Below are 13,183 nucleotides of genomic sequence, written 5' to 3'. Positions count from 1 at the left end.
TTAATTCTTTCCATTTGATATCCCATTTTTTGTTTTGAATTAAGATTTATGAGTGTGGGATCCTCTCTTAAATGTGAGGGCACATGAAATTTGAGTTGTGAATTTAATCCCATTTTCAATTGGAAGAAATGACCAAAGAAAGATAATTGTGACAGAGAGGCAAATTTTGAAGCTTTAGTGTCATGACTTGATTTGCTACTTTGATTTGCATAGTGCTTGGGCATTTGAAATGTAATGAAGTTCATGAAAACTGTTCGGCAATTCATATGCATTGGTTTAATTGTTGGTACCAATCGAAGTCATGCGTTTGTGCTTATAGTAGACCTTTTTGGCTTGGCATGATAAGGACACAATGTTGAGTTAAATACTTGGGAAGAGATTTTGTCGCTTTTATTGCTTGAGGACAAACAATAGTTTAAGTTTGGGGGTTTGATAAGTTGGTATTTTACCAACTTATCTTGTCTTTAAACCTTTATTTTTGCTATGTGTGAGTGATATTATTACGTGTTTAATGCCATTTACTTCTATATTACAGGTTCTATGTGATTTAGAAGTGATGTTGAAGAAACCAAGTGAAATAAGTCAAAAAGAAGCTAAAAAGAAGAAAATCTAGGAAGGGGCTTCAGTTGTCGCAATTGCGACATACTCTTGGGAATTGCGAAGAATACAGTCTTGGGTATTGCGAGGAAAGCATGGGAATTGCGAAGGAAGATGATTTCGGCAGTCATCGCAAATGCGAAAAAGACTTCGCAAATGCGAAGTCAACCAGGGGAGTCAACCTTCACAAATGCCAAGTCCTCTTCGCAAATGCGGAAGTGCACAGTATATGCATAGTTCGCAATTGCGAACTTATGTTCGCAAATGCGAAAATCGAGCATCAGACCTGAGCAATTCTGGAATTTCACATTTTTTGGCCCCAAACCATTTCACCCGACTTAGCTCATTTGTGGAGGATCTTTGGCATATTTTCAGTTCTAAACACTAGAGAGAACAAGTTTTGGAAGCTAGGGTTTGCAAACACACTTGGGTTTTGAATATTTCAAGCTTGTGGTTAAGGATTTCTTACCCATTTATGTTTATTTCTTCATTTCCTTGCTTTGTATTGAATATTTAAGTGTGTAGTATTTATTTCCAACACTTGAATCTTGTTTATGGGAATATTCATATTTAAAGTGTGGATTAAATACCTTGTTGTGCTTATGTATTGAATGATTTTTATCTTTTATGAAGTGAGTTATTGTTTCTTTAATTATTCTTGTTCTTTAATGTTTCCAAGGAATTAGCTAACCCTAGGACTCGCCCATTTACTCCGAATTAATTTTGAAAAAGATAATTTGGGGTTGGGAAAGATTAATTAACAAGAACTTGAGGCTTTAACCCTCGTTTTATAGATTCTACCTAGGGATAGGATTGAACTACTTGTAGCCATATCCGGGTGTGCTTAATCTCCTAATTGTTTTAGGGATAATTCAATTAGGAAGTCTTGTTAGTCTTCGGAAGAAGCTAATTAAGAATTATTATATGTGGCTAATTAACATAAACTCGCTCATATTTGTTGAATCATAAATACATTGGATCTTTACTTGAGTGTAATTCCCGATGCATCCATACTTGTAGCCATTGATCATTTTACTTGCTTTCTAGGTTAGTTTACATTTCCGCAATTAGGTATAAATATTTTCTCAAAACAAATTCTAAGTGTTTGGCATTGCATAACAAGTTATAATTCTCTTACATTCCTAATCGCCTACATATTGTTCTCTGTGGGATTCGATCCCGACTCATAGTTGGGTAAATTATATTGCATGCGACCGTGTCCATTTACTTTTTAGTAGTGGATTTGGACGTCACCAGGTATACGCTTCCTCTCCCCTCCCTAGTGATAGACTTCTGCCGTTTTTATGAAGTGTGCCCGGCCCAGCTTTCTCTGTACGTGTATAAGATTTTCCTCATGCTGCTCAAGTTCGCGAAGCTTGCCAGTCGAGAGATCACTTCGGGACATATGCTTAATGTTTTTGCCCCCCATCTTATTCGAGGCACGATGATCCACATGCGCCACCGAGGAACAAAGAGTCTGGTGGTGAAGATGGATGACAAAGCTAATCGCCGTTTCTGGGAAAATTACTTTTATGCGCGGACTGAGCACCTTGTGGCGGACTCGGCAGGGTTCCCTGAGAGGTGGAACTTTGCACGTAAGTCTTCCTGTTTACTTTGTATCTTCTTTCGGAGTGGTGGTCGACCGTTTTTCTTCAGGTGGCATTGCTAAGTTATTTTTACTTTCGCAGCCGAGAGATTACCTCCCCCGCTTGTTGACGACATCCACGAGTGGGTGAATGCCATTCTTCCCTATACGGTGGGGGTTCGCGAATGGGCGTCATTCTATGAGAGATACGGGCGTAAGCCTCTCACTGGTAAGTCGGCTCATTGCAGTCTCCTTGTTCTTTGCCTCGAGATTCGATTTTATTGCTTACATGATTGTTTTTCTCCGTTAATATAGAGAGTGCAGAGGGCGAGGGCTCCTCCGCTCGCGTTCCGTCAACCGGCGCCTTCTGCACGGCCCACACCGAGGTCTACAGCCCAGCCTACACCGAGAGCTACTCAATCTGCATTCAGGGTCGGGGCTGTGTGCATGGAAATTATTCCTCAACCCGAAACTCCGGCTCCTGCTGCTCGCTCAAGGGGTGGATCTTCCCGTGCTGATAGCGGAGAGGGTCCGTCGAAAAGACGACAAGTGGAGTCTGAAGTGGCTCCTTCAGCTGAAGCATCTTCGGGGGGCGACCTTCCCTTGGCGGTGTCTGAAATTGGCGGTGGTGATAACCCCGCCGTAGAGGCAAACCAGGTGGCAGAGGCCAACCCGACGGTAGAGACTTCGACCGTTGTGAACGATCAACAGGCCATTGCGACGGGAAGCCGGGGTCCTGGGACCGCTGTTGCCATTTTGGGCGGGCTTTGGTAGTCCGGACTGAATCGAGCTTCTTCTTTAGCCGCAGAGAGGGGAAAAGGTGTCGTGGTTGATGACTACGAGTCTGACTCCGACCTTGATCCTGATGATGTCAGGATGTTCGAGAAGGGCTTTACCCGCACTGTGGTAAGAGTGGGAGGTCCCTCCCGTATACTTGAGATTTCATCGGAGCTCAATCTTCTACGGGATACAGAGGGTTTGGTGCCGCAGTTTGACCTTCTATGCTCCGCCGCAAAGTGTGAGGCTCTTCGGGACGTCAGCGACGTCGAATTAATGCATGAAGTGGCCGCTATGGGCCTGAGGGTAAGTTTTTCCTCTTTGTTGTTTTTTTTGTTCCTTTCATTTTTGGCGGCCTTGACCTTCACCGACTCCCCTTTTTTGCTTCAGTCTTGCGTGTTGGAGATCGAAAGTGCTCGCAGGGCCGACACTCGGGCCAAGATTTTTTTGAAGATGCTGGAAAAGTATCGGCGCTGCCGCAACAAATTTCGTGAGATTCATGAACAGCTCAGGGCGAGCACTGGTAATCAATCTCTCGGGGAGGAGCCGGAGATGAGGGATCAGGAGCTAATGCAGTCCATTCGCAGGAATAGTGAGCTCGAGGAGCTACTTCGTGCAAAGGACGAAGAACTTGAGTTGGGAAAGGGAGTCGCTGCAGAGTGTGAGAATCTTCAGGCGAAGGTGCTATCGTTGCAATTCGAGCTCGATCAAAATGCCGTTAGAGTTTAAGCTTTGAATGCAGAATGGATGGGGAAGTTAGCCGAGCTGGAGAGGAAAGTGTCCGAGTTGGAGATCGCCGAGAGTGCTCGGGCGTCGGCCTCAGCAAGGGCGGCGGCGTTGGAGGACACTATCCGTGTCCTTCAATCCGAGCAGGAGTCCGAGAGGGAAACGACCACGCTAAGGGAGGCGAGGCTTGAAGAGCGCATTGGCGAGATCGACCCGGAAGCTTTAAGCTAGGGGGATCGGGTCGCTGTACTTGAGGCTGAAAAGGCACAACTGTTGGCCCAAGTTGATCTGCCTGTGCCGTTGTTCCTCGCCATTTGCACGAGCTTTGGGTTCATGCCGAGGCCCAACGGGACATATACAAGAGTTTGTGGGAGGCGGGAAATGTTTCTGAGGCCGCTTATGAAGAAGCTCGGATGAAGGCACGAGAGGCTCGCGTCAACTACGGTTACGACCCTGCGACGCCGGAGGCCGGCGATGATGCTGATGCCGAGGAGGAATTTCTTGGAGATAATGATGGGGAGGTCGGCGGCGATGACGCCGAGTGAAAAGTTGTTGCCTTAGTGTATATATATATATATATATATATATACATACATACATACATACATATATATTATTATTATATTGGACCTGTGTTGGCCGTGTGTAAGGTGCAGCCGTTATGCACGTATAAATAAGGGGGTTGTTTCGTCGTTGTACGACCTTTGAATTGCTCTCCCTTCCCCTTGCTTTACATTTTTTGTTTTGGCATAGTCCTTCGAATTTTTGTATGGCGAATACCTGATTTTCTCGTTTTGGGAATCCGACTTTGACCGGACTGAGGAGGGTCTTGTCGTGTGAGTCCGAATGGCGTTTCTTCGGGTTTGTACATTTGAGCGAGGTCGACTTTTGATTTGCCGCTTTAGGCGGAATCATCTTTGATTCAAACGAGGTTGAACTCGGGTTTGTCGTTTCGGACGAAGTCGGTTTCGACTTGAATCATTCGAGGGGGGTTGAATTCACTTGCCCGATTTAGGCGAAGTCGGCATTTTCATATATATATATATATATATATATATATATATTCGAGCGAGGTCGAATTCTTCTTTTGGCGATGGCCCTTGGCCGTAGGGGTGTTATTTCGAGCTAAGGTCGAAATGTTAACCCGTGGTAATTTGAGCGAGGTCGAAATCTTCTTTTGGCGATGGCCCTTGGCCGTAGGGGTGTTATTTCGAGCTAAGGTCGAAATTTTAACCCGTGGTAATTCGAACGAGGTCGAATTCTTCTTTTGGCGATGGCCCTTGGCTGTAGGGGTGTTATTTCGAGCTAAGGTCGAAATGTTAACCCGTGGTAATTCGAGCGAGGTCGAATTCTTCTTTTGGCGATGGTCGTAGGGGTGTTATTTCGAGCTAAGGTTGAAATGTTAACCCGTTATGTCACTATCAGATTTTGGGGGATTTCATAGATCGCCGTACTATTTATGTGTACGTTGGAGTGAGTCCTGGCCCACTCGGTTTTGTTTTTACTGGAGAATATTGGGTGTTCCCTGGGGGAGCCCCATTTTTTCTTAGCCTCTGCGTTTCCTGGGTAAGTCTCAGTTTGCTTAACTTTGCTTGCATTGGAGAATACGATGCATTCCCTGGGTGAGTCCCAGTTTGCTTTATTTTGCTTGCGTTGGAGAATGCGATGCATTTCCTGGGTGAGTCCTAGTTTGCTTCATTTTGCTTGCGTTATAGATTACCTTGATGGGGAGTACAAAATGTTGCTCTGTTTCAGTCATTGGAGAATGCTATACATGTTCGTTTCATACATATATTGTAGAAGTTTTCATGTATCTAGTCCCTTCTTTGTTCGGCCTGGAGAGACATTCAGCAGGCGAGGCGATGAATTATACTTTAAACTTCAAGACATTCCTTTCGTCGCTTTGTTAGAAGTCTTCCCGAGAGGACCCGGCTGGGACGAGACCCGGGCGAAGGAGAAAGGGTGCGACTTGATGAGTGTCCTTTCTCAGGGGTTGCAGTATTGAAATGGTGCCTGACATTCCAATTTTTTTATAGTAATTTTCCTTCCGTCGTTGCTAGTTGAAATATTCCTTTGCTCGCTTGCCCATGCAAGTACCTGCGTTCCTGTCTAAACAATCAACAGAGGACAAACCAAAATGAAATTTTCCGTACCTCGATCCAACGGGTCAGCGAAAAGAGCGGCGTAGTAGTGTTACTCGCTCTGCCTGGTTTTAGATTTGACGGCCGTGTTCAGCTCCGCCTATAATAGTGTCTAAGCTTCGCGCAGGTTGGGCCCACCTCACTTGCTGAAGTGTTGCAATCGAGTCCCGATCCGATCTCGTTCGATTTGTACCCACAACAAGGGAAACATGTCATACTTCGTTTATGGATCATCCGATGCGTGGGGGAATATGAAAATATGGCAGGATGTGCCCATTCCTTCCAAAGACTGCGCAGCAAGCTGCCGTCCTCTCATAAAGGGTGGGAATATGGGTTATATGAGTAAAATGCGTCGAATGGGGGTGTGGTCACGCCAGGTGACCATGATCCTATTTTGAACATATGTATGTCGCGCCAACCCTATCGCTACTGGCGAGACGTGGGTTTTGCATAGATGTTGGTTATAACTTCTACTTTAATGTAGCAGCCTGACCTAGATTAGTATCGTTGTCTTGAAGGTTTATTTACTACTTTTTCGAGTGGGTGGTGGCGTTTCGCCGGTTCTAGATCTGAAGGAAACTAAGAAATTTGGCTAAGAAATTCCCACACACGGCGCCAAATTGTTTGAGCAAAAAGTATAAAATCCTTTTTGTCGAACTAATTACTAATATTATAGAAGGTAAATCTAGTCAAAGATAATTAAATTCAGATCTAAACGTATAGAATGTAAAAATAAAAGAAGGAATAATAACGAGTAATATTTCTTCATATAACAACTATTCATCAATCAAGTATGGTTAGCTTACATCTAGGACTGTCTTGCATCAAGGGAACGATGAAAGGAAAGAAAAGAGAATATTGATGATCAAGAGATTCTCCTTCTTGCCTCCTCTATGGAAGCTTTTTTACCCCCTCCAAAAGATGCCCCTCTTTTGGGTTTAGCTAGTCCTATTTATATTAACAACTTCCCTATTTGTCCAACGGTCTTTGACCAACGTCCTTCTCGTCACTGGGCCCTCTATCGTTTGCTCGACCACTACGTTTGTTCTGTGACGTAAGTTTCCCTATGACTCGATCCTGACGATGGCCGAGGTGCTCTTTGTCACCTTGCCGTGAGGGCACACTGCGACTTGATCGACCTCATGTCGTTCCACTTAGGGACGATTAACCCATTGTTAGATTTTGACCCATACAAAAAGAAGGTTGCAGAAAACACATTAACGTGATTTTATTCATGTTCATTTTGCTTATTCGTTTGAATAATTTTTTATTAATCCATTTGAAAATTCTCACGGTGAGATTCAAGTTGAGCAAATTTCTATGATAAATTGATGAACGCATAAAGTCTATAATTTCATGCATGATTTCATTTTTATTTAGTTAATTATCAACCTGTTGCTACATTCTTCACTTATACTAGCAATGTAAATAAGATCCTAGTGGGAGAGTACATAAAACTATTCATTAGAGTCATGACAAACAAAAGAATCATTACAATAAATACGAATGTCTAGTCTTGAATAAGCATTAAGGAAATTATTCTCCATAACAAAGGACAAGAAACAAAGAGTTACTGTCTTTAATGAAGTGGTTTGATGGTAAATCTTAAATGCTTCATCCTGTTTTATTTGATTTGACAATTGACATCGTTGATTGTGGGGGTGTGAACACTGCAAATGAGGGTTCAGATTTGCGCCGCTATGAGATTTAACTTTTGATCAAAACGCATTATTGAAAATCATTGAAATTACTTATTTGGAACAAAAGAGCCTATTGATAGTGGCCATTTAACAGGGGTATAAGTGTCATTTCCACAAAGCTTACAGGTGTCATTGGAAATTAGCTGTTTTTCAGGTTGGAGTCTAGGAAAAACGAGGTCTCTGTCCCCCTAATACGTTTCTCAGGTATTGATTTCCTCGTTCACATCTGTTCCTTTGTTCCACGCCCTCTGACTCCGACAGCTATCTCCGCCGTAAATAACCACCGTCGCCGCTGCGTTCCAACGCGTTATCGTCGCTAATCTGTGACAAAGTATAATTTTTTACAGCTCAAACACCGTTGACTTGCTAATTCCCCTTTGCTTGCTGAAGAAAGAGGAAATAGGAAACTGCATTTTAGGTGTTTTTTCCACGCCTATCAAAACCTTAATTCGATCAGTTCCTTCAGGTTGGTTTTTCTTGTGTTTTTTCATACGCATTGTTAAGTTACTTCGGACCTCTGCATCAAAAGATTTTGTGCGGTAATTTTTGATATGATTAACTCGAGACATTTTCGATTTTGCTAATGGAACCTGCAAAATTTTGGGTCCCTACGAGTTGAATCGAGGGACATTCTGGTTTTTGCTAATGTTGTTGAATCTTTTTTTGGGTGATTGATCAAATGATTTTTAGTTACTTGCTAATTGCTATCTTACTTTCGTATGTCATTCTTGTTTCTTGTACCAATAGAGACACATTGCATCAGAACAAGATGAGGTTCAAAGGGGTTTTAGTGGGGTTTTGGGAAATTTTTTGTGCTGCATTAGTTTGTTATAGAAGTACATTTTCTGAGTGCATGATACATTTGCCCTTTTGAATTTCTTCAACATAACATATACCAGTAAACATTTGATGTATGGTGGTAGTACACTTGAATTGAGTTTTATTATGTTGGGGTTGTAAATATGGATATTCATGCCCAATAATGAATGTCTTTGCTTGATCCCTGGGGATCTCTAACCTATAATAACGTCCTGAAGGACCTAGACTATTAGGAAATAGTTTTGTTAAGCTTTTAACATCTTGAACTCTTTATTATCTGATGTCGGATATTATGAACTTGCTGCTAATCTTTCTGCCTGCTGTTTGCTTATCATAACATTTTCGCCAGTAGGTTTGTTGTTTGATGAAGGAGTTCTTAAACAAATAATCTTTCTAATACACAGGGATTCCGTACTAAGGTCTTTATTCTTAGACAAGCTGGAGCAGAATAGTCGTTTTTGAGATCGCGATTCATTATAATCTTGTTTCTGAGAGGAAATATATTGGGCTAATACTTGGGTGGAGGGAATCGGAGGGATGCAAATTTTTAGAGACATCAATAGATGTCTGTTATATTACGGCGCATTCGATGGATGATAGCTGGTCTAAATAAAGGAACACCAGGAACCCCTAAGAGGTTGCACAGTGCTGATGTGCAGCCTGTGCCTCTTTTACCACTGTCACAGCAGCAACAATTGCAACTGCTCAAGTCCTATTACGAGTCAAAGTCTGAGCACAGAAAGCCTAAACAACCAATGTTGGAGGCTGTGCATGAGATTTCCATCTACATTCACCGGTTTCACAATCTTGATTTGTTCCAGCAAGGGTATGTGGATATCATGTTCAATAGTTCTTTATCTTACTCCTTGTGTAATTTGACTATTGTTCTTCTGATGCCTGACAATTTTTGCCAAATATGTAGATGGTACCAGATTAAAATTACAATGAGATGGGAAGATGGTGATTATGGGTTATTAGGAACTCCATCTAGAGTCATCCAGTATGAAGGTAAATTCTAGCATATGACAAAATGGCCAAAGTATACAGCAGGCTACTTTAAGCAGGAGACTTGCACCTATTGCAGTCAGTTACAGTGGGATATAGAATTGAGAAAAATTTCAGCCTTTGAGGAAAAACTGGAGAAATCAATATGCTGAAATGCTTAATTTCTATGAATCTGAGACTGATGTGGTAGTTTTATTGGCAAAGATAACTTTCTGATATTATGTGCATTTGATTGTAATTTTCTTGCTTCCTTGCTGAGAATTTGTAATTTTACAAGTAGAAAGCAGTTTTGGTCATTACACATTATTTCAGAGGATATAATATGAAATGAAGAACTAATTAATAGGAAGGTAGATATCATAGGTTCTCTAGTGCACTGGTTTTTCATAATTGAATATGCTATATTTTTTCCGGTAACGGTAGTTGTGGGCCAGCTTGCACGAACCTTGACTATTTCATCGGGTACCTGCTACTTCCCACTCGCAAAGGTACCGCGTAACTCTGCCCACATGGCTTAGGCAGATAGGAAGAATCACCTAGTGTTTTTTGTCTTTGCTGGGATTTGAACCCTGGTCTCCAAGGCTTGCACTCACTTCATTGACCAATTGATCATAAATTGAATGTGCTATTGCAGTTACACCAAAATTAGGTGAATTTTGCAGTTCACCAAGATATTATACACATGTCCTTTCTCCTTTTTGGAACCCTGTTCCCCTTTCAGTAGTTCATGACATTGATATCCGTCTTGGTTGTGGTTTATCTATCCTTTTTAACTTCATAAAAATTGATTTATTCTTTTTAAGCATGTGCGCCTCGGGTGCCAAAGGCATGCAAGGATTACTTGCTCTATCTTTAGAAAGTATGCTACACTTGTGGTTAGTCTAACCTTTGGTCCTTTACAAGGTTCTAGAGACAACAATTAGTGAATGCTGTTAGATAACTCTCCTAGATCTTTTTCTCTTTCTTGGACTCTTATATATGTTTCTTGGTTCTATTGACATTGATATTTATTCTGAAAATTTGATGGCTACTATTATTTTCACACTGCAATTAAGTATCCTATAATCTGCGCAACCTTAAGCCAATCACTGCACTGCTAAATCAGTTCCTGTTGTCTGGACTAGTACAAATTCTCTTCAGTTTTGACCAGGGTTAGTGGCCAGAATGTGACCTTTGGCGGTATCTCATGTATATGCTCATGGTTGATTGATAGTTTGAAAAAATTCACACTGTTTTTGCACTTGTCTTTTTTAATTCATTTCCTCTTGCTGTTTTTGCCAGAATCACGTAAAGTAAATACTTAATGGACCTAATTTTGTCTTCAACTTCTTTGGGAACTAGGTTTGCTAATATCTTAAGCAGAAAGGAAACAGTCGGATGAGCTCTCTGAAAAGAGATCTTAATTTGAAAAGGGAGGAATATGAGTTAGAATAAACTAGGTTATGTTATCCTTTCTGTCTTTCTTTTCTCCTTTCTTTTTGATGGGTAATAAACTAGGTTTCTGTTTTGACTGGGTAGGGCCTTCTAATGTAATTGAGGATAGTTTGTCCTGATTTATAGTTAATTCTTGGGTTAAAAAAAGGAAAGCAAGAAAAGTATATGTTCGCAAATGCCTCTGCATGGGCACACACATAGAAAGCATACCATTGGGTTTGGTGAGTAATACCTTTCTTTGGGTTGCAGCTCCTGATTTGGGTTCCGAAGATGTATATGGAGTATGGAGAATTGATGATACAGATCATAGTTTCTCCACACAGCCTTTCCGTATCAAGTATGCAAGGCAGGATATTCTTCTCTCCATGATGGTCTCATTCAACTTATCTCTGAGCAAATATGAGGTGATTTCTCTTGGCCTTAGCCCCCTTACGTAATTTCTCCCCTCCCCCTTCTCCCCCACGTGCACGCATCAAAGGTATATTGATGTGGGCTTTGTTGTTGTGCCCAGTAGTGAAGCAACAAGGTGAGTTGGTTCAGTTGAAGTATGTGTACACATTGTTTAAACATTTTGGGCATATAGGTTCTCCAGAGATCCATTATATCTTTCCTATTCTTATTAATCTTATCAACTAATATGTGCTTTGAAACTAGCAGGGTCCACCGACATCTGCTGTTATTCTGAAATTTGAGCTTTTCTATGCTCCTATATTGGAGAACGGGTTAGTTCTTTTTGAACTGTGTTTTTCTGCAGATGCATCAAGAAAATTATTGACAAACAATTATTAATTCTTGTATTCTCTGATTAAAATAAAATGTGAATACTTTGAGTTCCTGTGAAGTACTTGTATAATTTTCTCTGCAGGATTAGTCTGCAGGCTTCCTTGGATGCTTGTCCTGCTGCAGTCCATGAATTTCGTCTTCCATCCAAAGCTCTTCTAGGGTTGCACTCTTATTGTCCTGTACATTTTGATGCTTTTCATGCAGTACTAGTCGATGTGAGCGTCCACATCAGCCTTTTGAAAGGTGGTGTTTACACCTCCTCACAGAAGGTACCAAGGTTTGTCAAAGATTCCCATCCTTTACTGTTAAAATGAGGATGTAAATGAGCTTATATCCGTTTCATGTGGTTGCTATTTATTTGTGTGCCACATTTTATTTTTGAAAGATGGTAGATAACAAAATTTTACTGGACCTTTTCAGCGACTCTCGTGTGGATGAAGATAACAATAGTGAAGATTATGATCAGGCTAAACAAGTACGTGCTCTTCCTGACTTTCGATTTTTGAGCTCAGACTCCTACACCTGGCTTTTATAATGGATTATGTATAACTTTTAAGGAAAGGCCGACATACCAATTTATGGGTGAAAATGTGAAGGAGGAATGGAGGATGCTATTTAATAGACTTCCTTGGTTTTGTGATCACGGATCATTTAGGCGTCAAGGATCATTATTTATTAGTTTTTTCAAGCACATGACATTCTCGTGCTTACGCCTCAATTGTTCTGCTTTACATTTGGATTTTATTAATAATTCACCGTGATAGTCAAATGGAAGATATTCACTGGTTCCTTGAATTCTCTGTTGTTTCTGCTGCTTGCTTTTCAATGAATTTTAGTAAGTAAACACAGCCTTAGTGATGGCACAATCGGCCTATGAATATATTTCAAGATAAAATCGAACTTTAGGAACTTGGTGATGCAGAGAACTCTGTGGGGAAAAGAATTAGTCAAGAGAGAATTTCACATATAAATTAAATTTAGCATTTTAGTTAAATTCGAAGGTAGTACGAGTTTTTGACATCACGCAAGAGTCTTTCTGCTGCACATTGCTAATAAACTCGATATCAGCATAAGGTTCTTTCAGCTGCACTTACTAAAGAACTTTGAAAGAGATTGCAAGGATTAATTTCGAGAGTTTTTTCCCAAGAGGGTCTGTGAGGTTAACTGGTTTTAGCCAGGGAGCTGAACTGTTAGGGCATGTAAGGTTGATATCATTCAGGAACTTGGAGAGCTTTGGTAGTTTGGTGCAAATATTTTGGCTAGCAAATAAATACATATGTGTTTAAGGCTATGATGTTGCTATGTTTGCCTTGAAAAATTCCATTCATTCTGGATTTCCTACATAGCTGGAGAAGAGATGGTCTGAATAGGAAGACACACAAGCTATGGAACACTATTCATTTAGTGGACAATTTAGAATGAAAGAAACAATAGAATTTTTGAAGGCAAACATAGCAACATACGTAGCCTCAAACACAAATGTATTTCTGTGATAGCTTTTTGGTGTAACATGGCCTTTGTAAATGATGAAGTTTCCATGTTAGATATGATCGGGGCTTTGCAAACTTTGAAATTTCTTAACTGCTGTTATACCATTTATAAAATATCTTAATAGC

At 41.0% G+C, this 13,183-nt stretch overlaps 1 protein-coding gene across 1 annotated transcript in view; it reads left to right on the top strand.

Annotated features, from left to right (window-relative positions):
- Positions 1-7,697: 7,697 nt before the first annotated feature.
- The window catches only part of LOC109213733 (protein FAM135B-like), an 11,971-nt gene continuing 6,485 nt past the window's right edge, over positions 7,698-13,183 (top strand). The window contains exons 1-7 of the mRNA XM_019377564.1: positions 7,698-7,992; positions 8,750-9,171; positions 9,268-9,353; positions 11,034-11,188; positions 11,442-11,506; positions 11,650-11,844; positions 11,988-12,042. Of these exons, the coding sequence (XP_019233109.1) occupies positions 8,909-9,171; positions 9,268-9,353; positions 11,034-11,188; positions 11,442-11,506; positions 11,650-11,844; positions 11,988-12,042 (819 nt within the window). The 5' untranslated portion in view covers positions 7,698-7,992; positions 8,750-8,908. The remainder of the gene's footprint in view (positions 7,993-8,749; positions 9,172-9,267; positions 9,354-11,033; positions 11,189-11,441; positions 11,507-11,649; positions 11,845-11,987; positions 12,043-13,183) is intronic.

The sequence above is a fragment of the Nicotiana attenuata genome, unplaced genomic scaffold (assembly GCF_001879085.1).
Source record: "Nicotiana attenuata strain UT unplaced genomic scaffold, NIATTr2, whole genome shotgun sequence".
Lineage (NCBI taxonomy): Eukaryota > Viridiplantae > Streptophyta > Magnoliopsida > Solanales > Solanaceae > Nicotiana > Nicotiana attenuata.
Note: the sequence above shows the minus strand (reverse complement) of the source record. Positions and strands in the feature narration are given on the sequence as shown.